Source organism: Punctularia strigosozonata, assembly GCF_000264995.1.
Source record: "Punctularia strigosozonata HHB-11173 SS5 unplaced genomic scaffold PUNSTscaffold_10, whole genome shotgun sequence".
Classification (NCBI taxonomy): Eukaryota; Fungi; Basidiomycota; class Agaricomycetes; order Corticiales; family Punctulariaceae; genus Punctularia; species Punctularia strigosozonata.
In genome coordinates, this window is record NW_006767442.1 from 996,282 (window position 1) to 1,014,548 (window position 18,267).

The window sequence follows — 18,267 nt, forward strand, 5'->3', positions numbered from 1 at the left end:
GGGGGCTAATTACCAAAATATCCAACGATACCGGCCTATTGGTCATATTCAAAGTTCCGGCGTTGTATAAGCGCCAATACGTGCGCCTTCAGCTAACGCTCGAACCTACATCTGGCGCTCATAATGCTATACACCAGAATTCCTCCGATACACCCGGGCGTATGGCTGTTACTTTTGCCCCAAATTTGAATACGTCTGGTGGTCCGGAATTTGACGACATGTCTGTGCCTAAGAAGTAAGCGCAGGCACAAATTGGGTCGTCTTCCGTGCGGTACGGATCATGTGGCTATCGTTTCCGTGCGACGTGTGTTGACCAAGTGCTGACGCTACCAAGCGGACAATGGGAGTTACGGCGAGTTTGCACGAACGGGCGAAGTCTGCGGAAATGTAAATTGACTCAATGCATTGGGTGCACAGGGTGAAAGAGCGGTACCTGTAGTCATCGGAAGCATGGTCACACCGATTGCTGACAGCTACCGGAGTGAGCGATGAGCAATGACTAGCGCTTATATCATTGCGATATTCCTGAGACATTTCTTACTTGTCAGCCAGCTAACGTTCGTAGACAATCACACTTAAGCAGGAGTCAGTTCTTGACAACATGACCAGATGGTTTTTGCTTTGCGCCTGCTGAGAACATGGAAGCGTTGGGTCCGACTTTCTTGGATGCTTCACATGACGTGCTTGACAGAACATTCACCACGAGCGCACCCGCAGATCCGACCGCTGGTCATGCATGGGAAGCAACGTGCGGTGTTTGAGACGCGGGACGTGGCGTACTTTTGGATCTGCGTGCAAAGAAGCAGAGGCTGGTAAAGTCTACGCACTATGACGTGTGTTAAGTATGTTGCGTTGGTGCATTCTATGGGCACCGCATGCTATTCATTCAAGAACTCGCAATAATAGCATGTTACGTCGGTGAGGACGTCATGTCCGAGGAGTGATAGATGAACGCCAGCGTTGCCGCAATCATATCATACAGCGAGCGCACTCCTAGAGCTTGAAACAGTGACCGCACCATCATCGTGTGTAAGGTGTCCGGGATTTCTGCGAGGGGGTTTATGAGGGTTCTGGTGGTCGTAATGCGCTTCATTCAGTCACGTCTTCATGGCAGAATATCGGAACATCAACGAGAAAACTTTTTCTTCATCCATGCAGACGCACGACTGGAGCCTGCATTAGATCCCTTGTCATCGCAAATGGCCGATGAGGACGATGGGTTTGCAGGGCTAGAGTCGCGTTCCGCGGGATAGGCCGGGGGAGCCAACGGTGGCACAATATCCACGTTGATGATTTCGAACCTATGCAAGGTCCGAACGAGCGCATCCCAGGCGTTAGGAAAGATGCGTATTGATCTCGACTCGTTGGCCTGGCCAACGAACGCTTGGACAGAAAGCGAGACGCGATCCGGGGAGACGCCCAACAGGGAGTCTGCAAAGGCGTCGAATGCCGTCTCTATTGCATGCTGAAATTTCTCGGTCGTCAATCAAACCTCTCTGCGTGACACGAGTGGCGCGCGTACCTGATAATTTCTTGGTGAGACGACGTACGTTATGGCACCGGTCGTCCGCAATCGGAAAGTCAGAAGGTCAGGAGCCTGTGTATCCAGTTGGTGGCCGATTTTGAGAGACATGGCACAATATAGAGAGAAAGCAGAGGAAGGGGTGATAGCTATGGCAGGATGCAGGGTATAAGTATGCCGGAACTTCGACGGTGGCCTGGTATATAGCCTCTCGAACCGCAGCATGTCACGGTCAGAGGCCACAGCATTGATGTGAACAAAAGAGAAGTAACACATTGGATGCTCTTATTGTAAAAATTAACCGACTAAGCAAGCGCACGGCCAACTGGCGCAACTGGGAGAGAGGTACAGCCAGTCATTCCCGCCATCGAGTAACAGGGTCATGACAGCTGGTACGATCGAAGGCGGAGCGGAAATATAACTGACAGTGGAGACAGCGGCGGTGTGGCAAGGAGCATAACCGTGTCGTTGTACGCGAGAGAGACCATACGTGTGAAGGTAGGTAGGTATATTTCCGGCGCGGTCCCAATAGCGGAACAACCGGTTGCCGCACCGCAACGCGACGGATTACGGTATCATGATTCATCAGCCAAGGTCATGGTCGTACAATGGCAGTCGCTCTCTGCTCGTTGCCGCATCAGATACAATCGGTGTCCTTAGGAGCATATCATCACTCTGCATGCATACGGGGAATTATGCATCCTAAAGTCTCAGTTCCTGTTGGAAGGCGTAGGACCGTGGCTATCTTGGATTCCCCATATAACGGTACGTCGAGGTTGCACGTTCAGCCAGAGTTTAAGCTGATTAAAGCATAACCTGCAGGACCGTAATCACCGCCAAAGCTCACTACAGCCCACCGATTAATGGAGTGAACAACATTCGATGCGTCCTGCTGCTTCTCGCCCGCTCGCCACGTCTCCATACACCCCGTTTCTACACGATCAACGCATCATCCGCCCTGTCCTACAGCGCCTGCATCCAGGTCTTGAATATGTTTCCAGAGCTTGATGCTGGTCCCGATTCTTCCAATGTTCTGCAAGATTGTGGGTTTACCGTCCACTTGCGGGCGAAGAAGGCGAGCCACATTCTGTCGAACTGACCGCTCCCTTGGGTGGTTGTGAGTGCGGCCCACCCCGATTCCGTGGGCTTAGATGGGGACAGTAGCGTAGGATACGTTCCTATACCCGAGATGGTATGAACTGCCGCCACTACAGATTCCAGTTACGCTAATTACGATGACGATGAATTGCACCCCGTTGCTAGTCGCAAGGCTAAACAGGTGGCGAAGCAGTTCCAGGCTGGTGCCGCAGGCTGGAGCATCACACACCCCGAATCCGCGTCCGACCTCACGCTAAATACACCAATGCGATGTTGGCTAACCAGCTCCAAATTTCCCTGTCCATATTACCTCCGTTGACCGCTCCCGTCGGCGCGCCCGTATCCTCAAAATACGACGAATCTCACACTCACAGGCTTGCGGTGCTCGTTACCCCTCTGATTGAGTGTCTGCAATTAACATTGTTAATGCTTCCGTTGCCCCTTCCTTACCAACGATTTCACGCGGCCACTTTGGTCTTCGCAGACCCAAACTCACCCCGTCCTCGAGCTCTCCGTCTCTTTTTCGCAACGGTTCACACGGATAGTTCATCAGGCAGTGAGGCATTGTGTACGGATCTCATGTCTTTGACTCTCCAGCCCACGGATGCAATTGCACTCGATGAACAGTGATTATGGCGCTGCCCTTGCGACCGGCTGTTACGAACGCACGTTAAAAGAAGCCTCTGGTCGAGCTTGTGAACTTCGCAAACTTCTGTGTCCATCGCCCAAAGGAAATTCAGCCTCGTCTCTGTACATGCGCCCAAACCATGTTTGCGCCTTCGATTCGCTCATCATCACGTCACATACGCATGTGCCGCAACATCAACCGCGGACGACGGTGTAATGTCGAAAGAGATGGCTGGATAAGAGTCTAGATTCAGCGGGGCATGGGCTGGTAATTGCAATATCGGACCCAAGCCATATTCGAGGACGATATGGACATGTCCCCCACCATGCGAACACTCTTCTGATGGCGCTTCTAGGCTGGGATTCTGACTGTAGATGGCGACGACAGACTCATGATGCCAGCGATTCCGAGGATGACGGGATATCTTGGGCAATGATTCACCCGACAAATTGTGGATTGCAGCCAGCCCGATGATCGCCTCGCAGAGACATCGGATTTTCATCTCGGTTCATGACTTGGTATGTGGGCCCACAGCATGAAGATTTCTGGATGAGATTGTCGAGTGCCTGGAGAATGAAATTCTAAAGCGCTACTGAGTATGGAGGGCAGCGGGCAAAAGGAATGACAGACCGGCCCGATACTGGTCTGGAAGGAAGACGCGCGTTAGAGTTCCATATTGGAAATGTAAAGTACCTTCGTCCATCTCACCGTGACCTTGTCGTGGTCTTGACTCTGAGCTTCATTCTTCATTGGAAGTGGCGAAAGGGCATCAGATGGCGTCTTGCAGTTCCGCAGTCGTCCAATGGTACAGCTCTTTATGACTTCGGGCACGGTCGAGCTCCTCTCCAGGTGTCCTTCTTCTATGCATATCCTTTCCGGCCTCCGGGTGCAATATGAAGTGCCGTGGATATGCAATCCTTACTGCAACAACTAAAAAACTACTCCTGCACGAAGCGATCATGGATCGTCAGATTTCAAAATGTACGAACAAGATCACTCTCTGGTGATGTCGCCATCCTGTCGCTACAGTGCACTCGGCGCTCTGCGCATTCCGCCCATCTACTATAATGGGGGCCTCTTGAGACTGCCCAAAACGGGAGGCAAGCGGGCATGTAGGGCCTCGTGGCTCGCCGACGCATTGGATTCGTATTGCTCAGTCAGATGAAAGATTAGTATTTGACCGTGATATGACTAACACGCTGATCTAGGCTATCGGGACCGGCATTAGAGACTATCCAGTCATCACGGAAATTTGACAGGCGATGACCGCTGTGGAGAACATCCGAGTCCCGGGCCGGGGCTGCTCAGTGCTGAGAGACCATGCGCGTTATGCTGGTCAGTGTATGTAGATGTACCTTACTTTGATAGGGAGGAACGTGAACTTTCTCACCCACTCTATCTCCACTCCTCGTCATGCTCCGATAAGACAGCATCTACCACTGCACATTTATCGGCTTTCGATAATGCTTGGTCTGACTCATTGCCACCTAATTTATGGGAGAATCTGTGAGCTTTGGGCAGACAATAAGATTAAGGAACCTTGAATTCCAGCAGTGCATACCGCCACAAGTCGCGTAGTGCCGGAATTAGGAACGGTGCATTTGCAGGACCACGATAGATTTAAAAGCTTCTATAACTGCTGGGGATAACCTGAGTTGCACTCGCACACGAAGCTGTGGATAGCTGTAACGTCACGATATCATGTGTATACTCCGCAGGGTGACGATCGGCAACACATACCGCAAGTGGTGCATGTCTGACCGCTTGGCTCCGGGAGCTGCTCCGAGATTCGCATTCGCATTGCGAAAATGAGCATAAGATGTTATACCTGCAACGTTTGACACAGTTTCCGATTCAGTGTCGCTCAAATCAGAGTCGCAAGTGCCCTTCAACCAGTCACTGACACCGGTCGTGTCACATGATGAGGATAGGAACATCGAAGGACTCACCTGGTAGCTTACTGCCGTCGTACATATGCTGTCGTCGTTCATAGGGAGATTATCATCCTTCAGAGTGAGTTCAGCAGCCGCGGAGTGCAGTTGGCGTCGATTGTACATCTGATTGCCTACGCATTTCGCGACTGTGATCCATGTTGCTGTTCTGAACGCTTGTGATACAAAGGGAGACGTCGTTCTGACGCGTTTCCAACTCCTCGACGGATGTTGCGCGCGTATTCACGTATTGCTGACGGCTCCCTGGACCGAGGTCAGACGTGGTACCGCCCCCCCTTCTAATGTGACTCGCATACCTCGTCAACTCGGCAGTTCGAAATGATCCGCAAGGATATCAGACAGAACTAATCGAAGATTATCATTGGCAGATTGGCTATGGACCATCAGAAGGCAATTCAGAGCATACACTGCAGCAAAGTACAACCGGATCCTAGCCTTGCTCTGCATTCAACATTAGCGCGCGTCTAATGCTACACGTACGGTAGGTGCTTACACTGACTCCATTTCACCGCTCTCGAAATTCGCGAGTCTTGTATCAAGCTATACGGAAACGCTCGCCTGAGAATAGATTACTGCTTGAGTCTTTCCGCTGGCGTCCATGACAAGATGACCAACCCCATCGGGCCAAATCATTGGTCGGCAAGTTCAGTACACAGTGCCGCCATCTTGCACGTGTACTGAGCTAGCTCGCGCCAGGTACTACTGCCTCGACATGCAGCATGTTCCAAACAACGAAGGCTATGGGCATCTGTCAACGGAGCGGTGACCTTCACTCTCGACCACCTACTTTGACGCTTCCGTCCGCGAGCCCCGGGAGCTAATACAGGACAGCTTCTCCGGACACAGCGCACGTTGTAAAATTTCATTCATACATACTCAGAAGCATCTTCTGCTGTTTCCCCATTCGCACGATGAGCATACCAATGCACCCACAAACCTGCTGAGAGAAGGGAAAGCTGATAAGCTTTAAGCCAAAGATGGACATAGTATACTGACCACATTGGTATTCGCTCGATCGAGAACCTCTAGTGAGGCAGGGCGTCCTATAACGCACCACGACACGCTTTGATGTTACCTTCTGGGTATCTGAGCGCTTGCTGGTCGGACAGATGATGAGTGGACACGTTCCAACACGAACGTCAGTTTCCTTGTCAATGCATGCCGATGTCCATGGAGGACGGCGCTACATTGACAATACATCGATCAACATTGTGAGACGTAACATGACAGGCTCCCTCGAACCGCCGCTATATCGCCACTATGGTCGGCGCCACGCACATCATCCGGAGGTACCTAAACCAGACACGCCCAGGAGTAAATAGGAGAACTTGTATATTCAAGACGACGCACTATTGGGTTGCATTTTCGAATCGGAGTCCTTGGTAATGGACGGAGACGACTTCGCATCAACATCGCGTTGCTCTGGGTAAGCCGGCGGTTTGTCTTCGGGGAGAGGCGCAACCACCACATCGATTATCTCGAACCTATGCAGGGTCCGCACGAGCGCCTCCCAGGCATTAGGGAAAATGCGTATGGAACTTGGAGTGGCGCTAGGGCCAACGAAGGCTTGCAAGTGGAGCGTGATGCGCGCCGGCGGGACGTTTGTCAAGGAGCTTGGAAAGGCGTCATATGCTGTCCGTAGTGCATGCTGGAGGTTGTTAATGAGAATACTGAAGCCACAGACTTCGCCGTAACGCACCGGATAACTAATCGGGGTAGCAACATACGTCAGCTCGCGAGTGGCTTGATATCGGAAGGTCAAGAGATCAGGTGTCTGTTCATTGGATGGCGAGTTTGCGGGTAGAACCGGTAGAACCGTTTTAGACGACATTTCCTATTAGAGTAGAGGCAGCAACGACATTCACGGCGGCTCGATCGATGTGGGAGGGAAAGAATCTTGCAAGTGCTTATATACTAGGTGCATCGCCAACTAGGTCGTTGCTAAAGTTTTCAGTGGCCCACTTGCAAGTAAATGACTACGAGACATCTGCGCATTTCTCTGACCTATGAATGACTCAGGCCACTATTAGTAGTTGTCGGCGTTCGCAGACCAATGATGGAGACGATGGAGACGATAGTAGCATCGGTCCGTTGTGGGAAAGATTGAAGTTCGACGGATGCTAGTCAATGTAACTTCTAAGTTATGCATGATTTAGTCCATACAGAAGTTCGGTGTCCTGCTTTCAACTGGACGTAGTTGATGTGCATGTGTACTGATGAGGTATGAGTGAGCTGTGCGCGGTCTCAGTGCGCTCAGCCACCACAAAACCGCATGCGCAGCCATGAGTCAGACTAGTTACAGATTCGTTTCCCGCCTACCTACCCTGCTCAGCTTAACTTATCTGCTCACCCCATTGTATTCCGGTGGCGATATTGTCCAGCAATCGAATTTGGTACGGCTTGAGCGAGGAGAAGAATGGGGGTCCACGGTCTTAGCTCCTATTTACAAGAACATCGGCGGATGTTATCGAGAACGTTGGAGGCGCCATCCAGTGCAGTTTCCGGTTGTCCGCATCTGGTGGTAGACGGATGGTCGTAAGTGATGCCTACCGTTGTAAGTGTTTCGTTTTCCTGACAGCGGGGTTGTGCGGGACGACCTTCACGTACAGATTCATCTATGCGATCCAGTATCATCCAGATCTAGACTGGGTTTATGGAGGAGAGTATGAGAGACTATGCCAAGTTATTAAGTCCGTCGTTGAAGCATGGCTCGCTGTCGGGTTCAGTGTTCATTTCGTGTTCGACGGTGCGTCATGCAAAAAAAAAAGCCTACAGGGTCGCAATACTAATGTATATCTGCAGGACCATACCCACCTCTGAAGTTCGCGACAGCGATATCTCGACTTGAACAAACTAATATTCAACATGGGCTCCTGTTTTTCCGCACGTCCGCCGCGTCTCGCAATACGCCCCGTTTCTTGCACGAATCGCGCATCATCCCGCCCCTATCCTACAGCGCTTGTATACATACCTTGAAGAGGTTTCCAGATCTCGATGCTGGTCGCGACTTTTCTAACGGCCCGCAAGGTCGTCGCCTTACCCTCCACTTCGCCGACGAAGAAGGCGATCCGTATGCCGTCGAATTAGCCGCTCGCTTGGGTGGTTATGTATGCGGCTATGATTCCGATTTCGTGATCCTGAACGGGGATGGGTACGCAGGATACGTTCCCATGAACGAGATGGTCTGGACTGCCGCCGCCACAGAGCCCGGGCACGCCGAAGCTAACCACGATGACGATACATTCCAACCCGTCGCCAGTCGTAAGACTAAAAAAGTGGCGAAGCAGACACAGGCTGGCATCGCAGGTCGAGGCATCATACCGCCCGAACATGCGTCCGACATCACGCTTACCTTTGCTGTATACACCCCGGCGTTGTTGGCGAGCCATCTTCAAATCCCCCCTTCCATGTTACCTCTGCTGGCTGCTCTCGTCGGGAATGATTTCACACGCCAATACCGCTCGTCGCCACTAGACGCGCACCCGTTCTTCGAACGATCCCTTCCGCTGTCGCATCGCATCGAGCGTGTGGCTACCGCGTTGCGTGGCGTCGTTTCTGGCAGTGCTTCACCCTCGAAATGGAGAACTCGACCGCCTCCGGATGCGATGGAGATCATAGAACGGGCAGTGGGGGCGCTACTACTGCGACCGGCAATCACCAGCTCAAACGAGAAGGATGCTTTGGTGGAACGTGTCATTGCAGCAACTCTACAGTACGCCCTGCCCAAGGCAGACCCAAACACGCCCCTGTGGCCGACACATGTGTGCGCGCTGCACGATCCTTCTATCTGCCCACTGGTCGCAACGTTGACGCAAGCATGCGATGTTGCGGCAGGGTCGCGGCTTAATTCCGGCGATGGTCAGATATATCAACGGTACATCACTGCCTACCGCGATGGCGACCTCGCACCTCCCTTACTCGATGCGATACATTCCGCATCTTTTTGGCCGAAGCTCTTCCTCGAAAGTCCCGATCTCGAGTCGGTCTCGCGGAGCCTTGGCCGGGAGATTCGCCTATGGATCTACGCAATCCTCCATGATAGCATTGGCATACCATCGACAAGCGAAGACGCGCGTTCTGGGATTCCGTCAGAGGAAGATGAGGATGAACTCATCGATGTGGTAGAGGACGCGACCAACTCCTCCGATGAAGACGGGGTTATTGCTCATCGAATGACTGACGGTGCCGCAGAGCTGCATGAAAAACTTCAGCAAGCCCATATGGACGACAAATTACCAGAATCAGGGCGCCTCTCCGAAACGCCGTCACGAACGCCACTGTCTCAACCATTCTCCCCTTCGACGAGTCATCCCCAAACTGCAAAGCCTCCGGTCATAACAGAGTATGTGCGTCGAGGCTCGAAAATTTCCAACGAGAGCGTCGAGTGTCCAACAGTAGATGCACTGCTGGCGTCGAACGACGTAGATGGCGACGGGCACAAAACTTGGCCGGACGGGCCAATTCTCATATGGGATGCTGACGCGCGTTTCAACGTACTGCTACATGCAATGCATTCCTGCGCCGAAGCTGTCAGGAGCGTCCCTCCGTTCCAGCTCGCCGTCGTTCTTGCCCTGAGGTCGGTGCTGCGCCAACTGCATGCGCGGGCCGAAGCATCCGGAAGCGTCGAGAGACAGCGAGAACGATGGACGAGACGAGAGGCCAGAGCATTCCTCCGCGCGATCTTTCTTCCAGATGCACTCCTAAACGACGCTATTGTGGCCCCGACCTCACCCGACACTCCCGCGGCCCTCGGACCAGGTCGGCCAGACATCCTGGATAGGCACGTCCAGCTTATGGCCCAGTTCTTAATGGCCTTGGGCTCTGTTGAACTCCTGGTCCAGACGCTACTACTCTCCGACAGGGTTCCAAGCGCCGCACACCTACTCTCCGGGCGCCGCGTGCACAGCGCACTACTGCGAAAGGCGGAGGAAGATGGGGCAGTCCGCTCCGAGCTGGAAAACGTATGGAAGGCCTGTATCGAAGGTTTGGATGATGCTTTCGCCCCTGAGGTTTCGAGGCAGCGTGACAAGGGGCGGGCGAAAATTGGTCGAGTGCCGGCACCGCCCAGTCGAGGGCACACAAGCGGAAGGGGTATGTTCTCCGTGCTCGCTGAGGCCTCATGATGCACCTCTTTTCAGAGTAATGAATGTTGACAGAACACGAGACGCACCACATGTAAGACAAGCTGTATTTCGTATGTATACATAGTGCGTTATGTACCGTTTACAAGAGATCAGCCTCCGCATGCACTGGGCTGTCGACGCGGACATGGATTATTGGCGATATTTCTACCATGTGTACCGCGTAGATCCGCGCCGCACCGCAGTACTCGGAGTATGGAAGCTGAGAGACCGTGAACGACGCTCATCAAGATCCGCACATTTTTGCTGGAAGGTCCATTAATGGATGAGTCGGTTTAAGTTAGTCTCTGGCTTAACAACGTTATAGCGAGGGGGTAATGGGCGCCCCATACTAATAGCGGGAGCGGCGCGCACGACGAAATGCGGGAGTCTGCAACAGTGCTAAAATTGACTCTTGGCCACCTCAACGCGAATGCTCCACCGGAGTGGTTCCTTGCGGCGAGGGTTCGTCACCACGTGAAAATCGGCGTCAAGCTCGTACCGGTCGGGTCTGGAGAGCTCAAGGGCGGGTTGAGACGGAGGTAACTGTGGATTTTTGACCGGCGTTGCGGATACCGACACCACATCCATGCCGTTTCAGAAGAGGGCTGATCACGAACTCCATTGCCCTTCTTGCCCCGCAAAATACTGCTGTGGACCGTGCATCAGAGTAAAGATCACTTGTCAGACACAAGACAAGCTATCGAGCCTTTATTGCACAGCACGATGGCTGTGTCGGGCTTCGGTGACGCCAATCCTGAGCTACGATATTTAGTGTGGAGCTGTATACTTGGCGTTGCAGAACCTTGGAGGCGCATTAAACTGCCATCCCAGTCAACTTGGTGTCTATGCAGGTACATTGCATAGACACCAAGTCTAGTGCATTTAGGTTTGGCGACGTGAGCAGTGATACCAAAAATGCTGTGTTCGTGCACCTACATAAAGGACGAGTGCTTCAGCGGTGTAGTAGCCGCCAACGCGCTACGTACCGTCATGTCTGCTACACCCCATGGATGCTCTATCCAATCCAACACCCCGGATATATTGACTTATCGTTACCAAGAGCAAATGGTTTACGTTAAGCCAGCCTCCCAATATGATGTACGACACGCTCCAATGGCCAATTGTGATTCAGGTTGCTCATTCTTGCCCAGCAAGCTGTCGCAGACGCAGTGATGGCCTTTCCAGAGCTCTCGGGACTCGACCGCGATCGAATATCATTCTCCCTCACCGTCTTCGTTCAGAATACGACTAAGACGGTCACGATCTCCCCGAATGCCTGGCCTGCCGTCATCGCGACCCTTTCGCGGTTCGAAATTCTAGACGTCAACGTTCGGAGGGCGATCAAGGACGAACCTCCGGTATACGCAGAGTCTGCCGACTTGCTGGAAGCTCCGGGCATGAAGGAACGATCCCGTTCTGCGCCGCCTCCAGGCCGCATACAGTCATGGTTAGGAAAGCGTCTTTAACCCCCGGGCTTCGTTCAGACCGCGGGGCGGTCCTCCCGCTGGCCTTGCGTAGCAACCGCGAAACCGTACTGCCCACACCGTGAGTAAACAATGCTTTCTCAGGTACAATAACACCGAGTTTACGCAGTTCCCGTAGTTCCAAGATGTGTCACTATGTTGCGACTGTCGTATGTTCCGTCAATGGTCCGCTTCTCCATGTCCATGTCGGGTCTTGCGACCTTTTTCCCCACATTCATTACTTGAAATCGTCGGTGGCGCGGAGGAGGGCTGACCTACTGCGGTATCGGGCCTGCTCTGTGTGCCACTATAACTCAGATTCCAAATTTTAATTGATGCTCTCCCCTTCTTGTTGTTCCTTGACAATTTGCTGCATGTGGTTTCTTTCATGTTGGATGTATTTGTTTTGATGCCTTTCAACATGAATGATACCAAACATATCTCCTTCTAGGGCCCCATGGACTATGATCGGACGCCAAGGAGTGCTGCACTTCCGGTATATAGTGCATGGTACTCGTCGCACCTTCACGTCCGACCCTATCAGTATCCTCCACGGTCACATCGGACACCATATCAAGACCTATATAGCCCTTGTGCGCTTGCCGCCCGGGCGAAAAAGAGCACAAGATCAGAAAAGTGGCACTTGCGACGTACCGTTTTGATGTGTGGCCTCTCGCGCACCACTGCGCATGCAATTCTTGGGATCTATGAGACCCGTGTCGCTATATATCAGTTGTTTGTAGATCTAGTTTGTCCTAAGAGATGGTGATTGCACGCGCTCGGAGCCGTCGTTCAACGTTCAACGTTCAACGATGAAAGAAGTATCAAATAACGGAACCAACGATTGTTCCTGCCGTATCGGAAATTGATTGAAACGAGAATAAATACATGAGTTGGCACGGTTGCTAGCGTACACTGCACGGAGTGGAATCGATAGCATCAGAATACCGAAAGCAGACGAGCGGTGAGACAAAAAAGGGGCTGATAGAATACATTGAATTTACTCTAGAGCATTATGCGAGGGATGACTTATGGTAACGAGGTTCTCCAATACCCCGGTCGCACGTAGCTGGTCAAGAGCAGGCGGTTATTGTCTTGCTGAGTAACCGGACGACGACGGAGATACTGTATCTTGACGGGCAAGTTCAGCTTGGCGTAACCATAGCAGTTCTGCCCATAACGGGTTTGGTGGGATCCTGCCAACCAAGGCACGGAGAAGCTCGAGCCTGAGAATGAGGTTAGGCACCATCGTTATTATGGCTTAATCGAGATTACGAACCATTTTGCCTTTTCCTCATCCGTGTCGGCGAAGAATGCAATCTCCTCGCCAGCGGGGAAGATCAATCGGAAAGACCGCTCGACGCCGCATGGGCCGTCAAATTCTTCAACCCAGCGGCTGCGGGCTGCGGGGTCGGAAGCAGGGCTCAACAGAAGACTTGTCCGTGCTTGGTCGTCCTCGACCGCAATAGCCTTGCGGAGATCTATGGTGGCTGTGGCGCGTTTGGTCACATCGTTGAATGCAACCAAGTTGGCGCCAATGACCCGTAACTGGCGACGGCGCCACGACTACGATTAAATATGAGCATCATGAAAATGGGATAATTCAGGATTGGCCTACAGTGCAGTCTCCGCCGTTCTGTGTTAAGGTGCCTTCGAAGTAGGTCACCTTATGCCAGGCAACGTGTCGCATGCCCCTGAGACATTCGTCCAGGCTCTGCGGGAGTTGATCCGCGGGCACGCCTGGCAAAGAAGGGAAGCGGAAGATCTGCAAGGCCAGCTCGCCGACTTGTAGCGTTGATACCTTGTTCCCCGCCTCGATCTTCTGACCAATCAAGGGACAGCTCATTTCGAACACGCGCGTGTCGCACCACTGGGCAATGTCCTTGAAAGAGACGAATGCGCGTGCTAATGTGCCATCAGGCTTGAGATACCGAGCGAGATTCTCTTCAAGCCGATGCACGGGTGCAACAGGCGGTGGAGGCTGCGCCACTTGCTTGTGCTTCTTCGGCGAAGAGAAGAAGCTGCGCATACCGCCTTTGGAAGCCGGGGGTGGAGCTTGCTGAACAGGCGGCGGTGGAGGCGGAGCGGCGTTGGCCTTGAACTGTGCGATGATATGAGGGTCTCGCCGGATCTTGAGAGTCAGAGTGAATTCAAGCTTGCTATGTTCAATCCTAATTTAAGGTGAGACCTCCGACATTGAAATTAGTGTTGCAGGGCCGCTCACAGCTCGAACTCTTGCTCGATGCGGCAGTCACGCGATAGCCGGCATTCTGGTGTTGTCACGTAGTGAATTCCGTTGTTGAGCGTACAACTCATAGCAGTCGCTTGCTGAGGTAAAGGAACGTTGAGATTCCGGACGCCGACAACTGGAATAAAGGCAGAGAGCTCAGCCATTTCTAGGCAGGAGAGTAAATGAAATCCGACCTTTGACGAAGACTTTACCGTGGGCTTTTCCTCCTTGCTGCGCGCGATACTCCTTGATTTGCTTGGCGTATTCGTTCTAACGCGAGACATGTTTCAAACAACGAACAAAACAAGTGCCAGTGAGTCCTTACCATATCTGAAGGCCGCCGTACTGTTCTCCATGCCCTGCCATTGCTGGCACTACCGGCGTGATCCGACTGGGGTCCATGCCCTGCATCTGATGAGGCGTATATGGTCGTATCCCGCTCGCGAACAAAATATTTCTAGCGACGCGTTAGTTGAATTCATGGCTGCGCACCTTCACGCTCACCTGGTTGGTTCCATCACGTTTGTGCAGTTCCTTGGCAATAGTGTCCGCGAGCTGGTCAGCTTCATCCACTGGAACGTCAAGGATCACTTCCTTGCCAGCTCGCGTCTGGACAATTTCGGCGTCCGTCGTGCTCGTGCTTCGCCTTTGCTTCGGGCGGTCATCCTGAGGATATGTAACGCGCGGAGGGGTCGCACGACCCATGGCTTCATCTTCCTCTCGTTGACGGGCTTCTCGCCGCTTTTCCAGGATCATTTCTTCCCTCGTGCGAATCGCATCCTTGGGTGGGGGAGGCGGAGGGATCGGAGATTCGCTAGAAGGCCGGCTTGTCGGCGGCGTCTTGAAGCTGCTGCTGATGAGGCCGCGCTCGGTGTCCGCTGACTCTAAGCTGCCTGCGTGATCACTTCCGCGACCTGTGTCGTTCGAGTTGTCCGGTTCCTCTGTCATCTCCGTCATCATGCTTTCATCCACCTCCGCGTCGGGCGGCACCTCGAAACGGCCGGGCTTAACACCTTCCGTAACGATGGCTTCCATCCTCCACATGGCCTGGCTCCGACGCATTCCGCTGCCCGAGCCCCGCATCTCCGTTGCGAACTTCGAGTGACGGCCAGGAGAAGTCAAGACACCTTCGGCACCGTCGACGCTGCTGGCTACATCTTCCATGAGACGGTCGAGTGCGCTCCGCATGTCACCGAGGGATTCGACCTCCGTGCCATGTTTTGCGAAGTCGATGTTGAGACCCTCGAAAGAGCTGACAACTTGTAGCTTGTTGCCTTCCATGTCTACTTCCGTTCCGGCCCGCCGTAACACGTTCGGTCGCGGAGGGTCTTGGGGTGCTGGCTCGGGATCGATGCTCATGACGCCGTCATATGTGTAGTTGTCCTCGCGGCGCATGCTGACATGGTGCCTCTCCGCACGCTCGAACGTCGCGTCCCGCCAATCAGATCCAGTAGCCACACTAGTTTCCGCGCTCGAAGGTTCGGTGGCGGGGGCTTCGTTGCTGAGCCGAGGAAGGGTTCTACCGGGCTGGGCCGCCGTAGAATCTCCGGTGGTAGAGGCTTCGCCCTGTCCTAGCTCCCGTAAGGGGCTTTCCAAGGAACGCCGGGTGAGAAGTCGCCTGTGGACATCCTCCCTGCTTATGCGTGGGCTACGCCTTCCGTTAAGGCTTCCCTCAAGGTTCTCTTCACCCTCGGCTCTGGTCAGCGGCGAGGCAGCGCGGCCAATCAACGGAGACCCGGAGCGTGCGAACGGAGAGCCACCGCGCACGAATGGCGAACCAGAACGAGGAGCGGGTGGGCTGAGCGGTGGCGTCGAAGTCCGGCCCAGGGCAGCTTCGAATCCAGAAATAGACACGTCAGACTGCCCGATGGACGTTATGCTGCGATTCAGTTGGCCATGTTCCGCTTCCGATTCGTCGTGTGACTCAGCGAAAGCGTCGTGGAACTCGTCGTTAGTCGAAAGCGAACTTTTATCAGCGTCTTCGTGGCCAACGTGCGAGCCCTGGTCGCGGCCGTGGCTAGAGTTTCGCGGGTGGGCGCTTGCGGCATTAAGATCTACCGATTCCAGCTCTTCCTCCTTAACGGCCACCTCCTGGACAGAAGACTCGGATTTGAAGGAGAGAGAGCCATCGGCACCAGGTTCGCTTTTCATATCAGGTAAGCCAAATGGATCCTGCGACGAAGACGCTGAAAGGCTCGGTACCGAACCTATCGATCGAATGTTAACCGAAGAGGCCACAGCGTGCGCCAGATTATCCATACCACTGATAGCAGGCAATCCGATCCTAGGAACAAGGCCACCGATGTGACTGCCAGTACTCGAACGCTTAACGGGACTCGGACTAGCAGGTAGTTGCATAACATCGTTTTCTATGTCGTCGATGTCGCGCCGATGGGCCTCACGGGCACGCTCCGCATGCGACGTCCTCCCTAATGGTACGTGCGAGCCTGGTGAGGTTGGGCCCAGCTCCGGGTTGGGACGACGATTGGAATTCGGTGGAGTACTGGCCAGAGCCGGGGGTGTAAGGGTGAGGGAACGGGTATGGGGCGACGTGCTCAGCGGCGGGGTCGAGGATATCGGAGGCGGATGGTCGAAGTAGCCTTGCTGATGTGCGGCCTTCGCGCGATCCGCATGATGAGTTCGCCCGTAAGGTACGCCGTCCTCATTGTCGATCCCTTCATCCATGAGCATGTGGCCCTTGTCCGGATGCTCGTGTGTGGGCGTGCGCGGTTCGCGATCTTCGCCCGCGTCCTGCAGCATGGAGTCGACCAGTCCAACAATACTGTCCTCGGCGCCCATCTCGATGGAGGCCTTCTCATCTCCCATATCGTCCTCAGCACTTCTCTCCACATCCATGCTATCATCTCCCACCTCCTCCGGTCGGGCATCGTGCCCAAAGTAATCGTCCTCCTCTTCATCAGAGAAGAAGGGATCCTCCATGCTCGACTCGCGGTCGAACTCGACCACGTCGCACCGCTCATCCCACGTGACGGTCTTCCTTCGCTCCCGCCGCGAGCCCTCGTCGCGAGGACCGAGCAGCCGCTTCGACTTGAGCGATGACCTGGCGGGGGATCCGGCGCTCCCAGGCGAAGAGGCAAGGATGGAGCGGGGAGAAGGTTGCAAGAAGCCGTTGCTTTGCGAAGGAGGTGCGCTGAGGGACGCGGTTTCTGCTAACAGGCGAGCATGCGCTTGCTCAATCGTGGTATCTCTTGACGCACTAGGACCAGCTGCTTCCGGTACGCCCTCGGGTGTCAAAGAAGGGACCGGTACGCGACTCGGCCTGGCTTTCGTCGGGGTCGTGGGTGCCTTTGGAGGAACGGGTGGAGGCTGTGATTGCTCCCGCTCCGAGCTTCCGGTGCTGCTAGCATCGCTCGTCGACCGCCTGAAGGGAGATTTGGAGACATATTCCTGCTCCTGAAGGCCCTGGAAACCCTTCGACTGACGCCGTTTGTACCCCAAGGGGCGCCCGTTCTCATTCTCCCATTGGCCTTGAAGTGATAACGGGCGAGGACGTTTCTCCCCGCTTACCTTCCTCGTACCAACCGTTTGCGTCTTCGCAGGGGACGAAACAGGTATGGAGCTACGGAAGGGCGACTTCGAGACTAGACCGCCCTTGGTCAGGCGACTGTACGTGTTCGATTGTCGACGAGAGAGCTGGGAGACATGCATCTACCAGGAGATCATGTTGACCTTGCTGCGATAAGACGTGGCTGATCGTCACTGACCTTCTGAGATGAGGGTTGTTTGGGTGACAAAAGGGCTTCGCCAGGTGGAGGGCTGAAACCATCGCGTTTCGCTATGCGGAGCGGGGTTATGCCTGGGGACGTGAGCCCGTTGACATGCCCGGGGGAGTCTCGCAGGGGGCGGGCCATCCTCTGCTAGGGTTTCGCTGGCTGTTGTCGCGGGTTGACGACAATGAATAACGGCGGCTTGTCGTCGTAACACGAGGCGAGGAAAGGGGATTCAGAACGCGGGCGCTTCTGGATAAGCGGTTGGTCGGAGGAACGGGGTTCAAACCGTGGGGAAATTCCCCGCTCGTTCAACGCGCCTGCGTCACGTGACCGTTACGCATCCTCAAACTTCAACTGCGCCATGACGCTACGCGACGCTCTTGGTCTGGACGGTTGTCATCGAGATAACATCAGAGACATGCAATAATTACTCCGGGCGGATGCAACAAGCATTCAGACACCTGCTCAGTCTCGAGAGTTATTTCGTAGAACATGCCGACCAGGTTCCATCCTTTCGAAG

General features: G+C 54.0%; 5 protein-coding genes across 5 annotated transcripts; 2 read left to right on the forward strand and 3 right to left on the reverse strand.

Moving 5' to 3' along the window:
* Positions 1 to 1,126: 1,126 nt before the first annotated feature.
* On the reverse strand, positions 1,127 to 1,633 carry PUNSTDRAFT_136548 (uncharacterized protein; the record flags this gene model as incomplete). Its single annotated transcript, XM_007386129.1, has 2 exons — positions 1,127 to 1,465; positions 1,523 to 1,633. 2 exons carry the CDS (start codon positions 1,631 to 1,633, stop codon positions 1,127 to 1,129), a joined length of 450 nt encoding a protein of 149 aa, XP_007386191.1.
* Positions 1,634 to 6,200: 4,567 nt separating this feature from the next.
* PUNSTDRAFT_54108 (uncharacterized protein) lies at positions 6,201 to 7,035 on the reverse strand. Its single transcript, XM_007386130.1, has 3 exons — positions 6,900 to 7,035; positions 6,551 to 6,848; positions 6,201 to 6,493 (listed from the first exon to the last, which is right to left on the reverse strand). The coding sequence occupies exons 1-3, from the start codon at positions 7,029 to 7,031 to the stop codon at positions 6,480 to 6,482; spliced, it is 444 nt and encodes a 147-aa protein (XP_007386192.1). The 5' UTR covers positions 7,032 to 7,035; the 3' UTR covers positions 6,201 to 6,479.
* Positions 7,036 to 7,527: 492 nt separating this feature from the next.
* On the forward strand, positions 7,528 to 10,476 carry PUNSTDRAFT_121825 (uncharacterized protein). Its single transcript, XM_007386131.1, has 3 exons — positions 7,528 to 7,735; positions 7,810 to 7,946; positions 8,003 to 10,476. Exons 1-3 carry the CDS (start codon positions 7,617 to 7,619, stop codon positions 10,321 to 10,323), a joined length of 2,577 nt encoding a protein of 858 aa, XP_007386193.1. The 5' UTR covers positions 7,528 to 7,616; the 3' UTR covers positions 10,324 to 10,476.
* An 803-nt stretch (positions 10,477 to 11,279) lies between these two features.
* Positions 11,280 to 12,413, forward strand: PUNSTDRAFT_145227 (uncharacterized protein). Its single transcript, XM_007386132.1, has 3 exons — positions 11,280 to 11,421; positions 11,475 to 11,868; positions 11,926 to 12,413. Exons 1-2 carry the CDS (start codon positions 11,314 to 11,316, stop codon positions 11,787 to 11,789), a joined length of 423 nt encoding a protein of 140 aa, XP_007386194.1. The 5' UTR covers positions 11,280 to 11,313; the 3' UTR covers positions 11,790 to 11,868; positions 11,926 to 12,413.
* A 460-nt stretch (positions 12,414 to 12,873) lies between these two features.
* On the reverse strand, positions 12,874 to 17,888 carry PUNSTDRAFT_136551 (uncharacterized protein; the record flags this gene model as incomplete). Its single annotated transcript, XM_007386133.1, has 8 exons — positions 12,874 to 13,012; positions 13,066 to 13,352; positions 13,405 to 13,957; positions 14,011 to 14,152; positions 14,211 to 14,286; positions 14,342 to 14,473; positions 14,521 to 17,685; positions 17,742 to 17,888. 8 exons carry the CDS (start codon positions 17,886 to 17,888, stop codon positions 12,874 to 12,876), a joined length of 4,641 nt encoding a protein of 1,546 aa, XP_007386195.1.
* Positions 17,889 to 18,267: the final 379 nt, after the last annotated feature.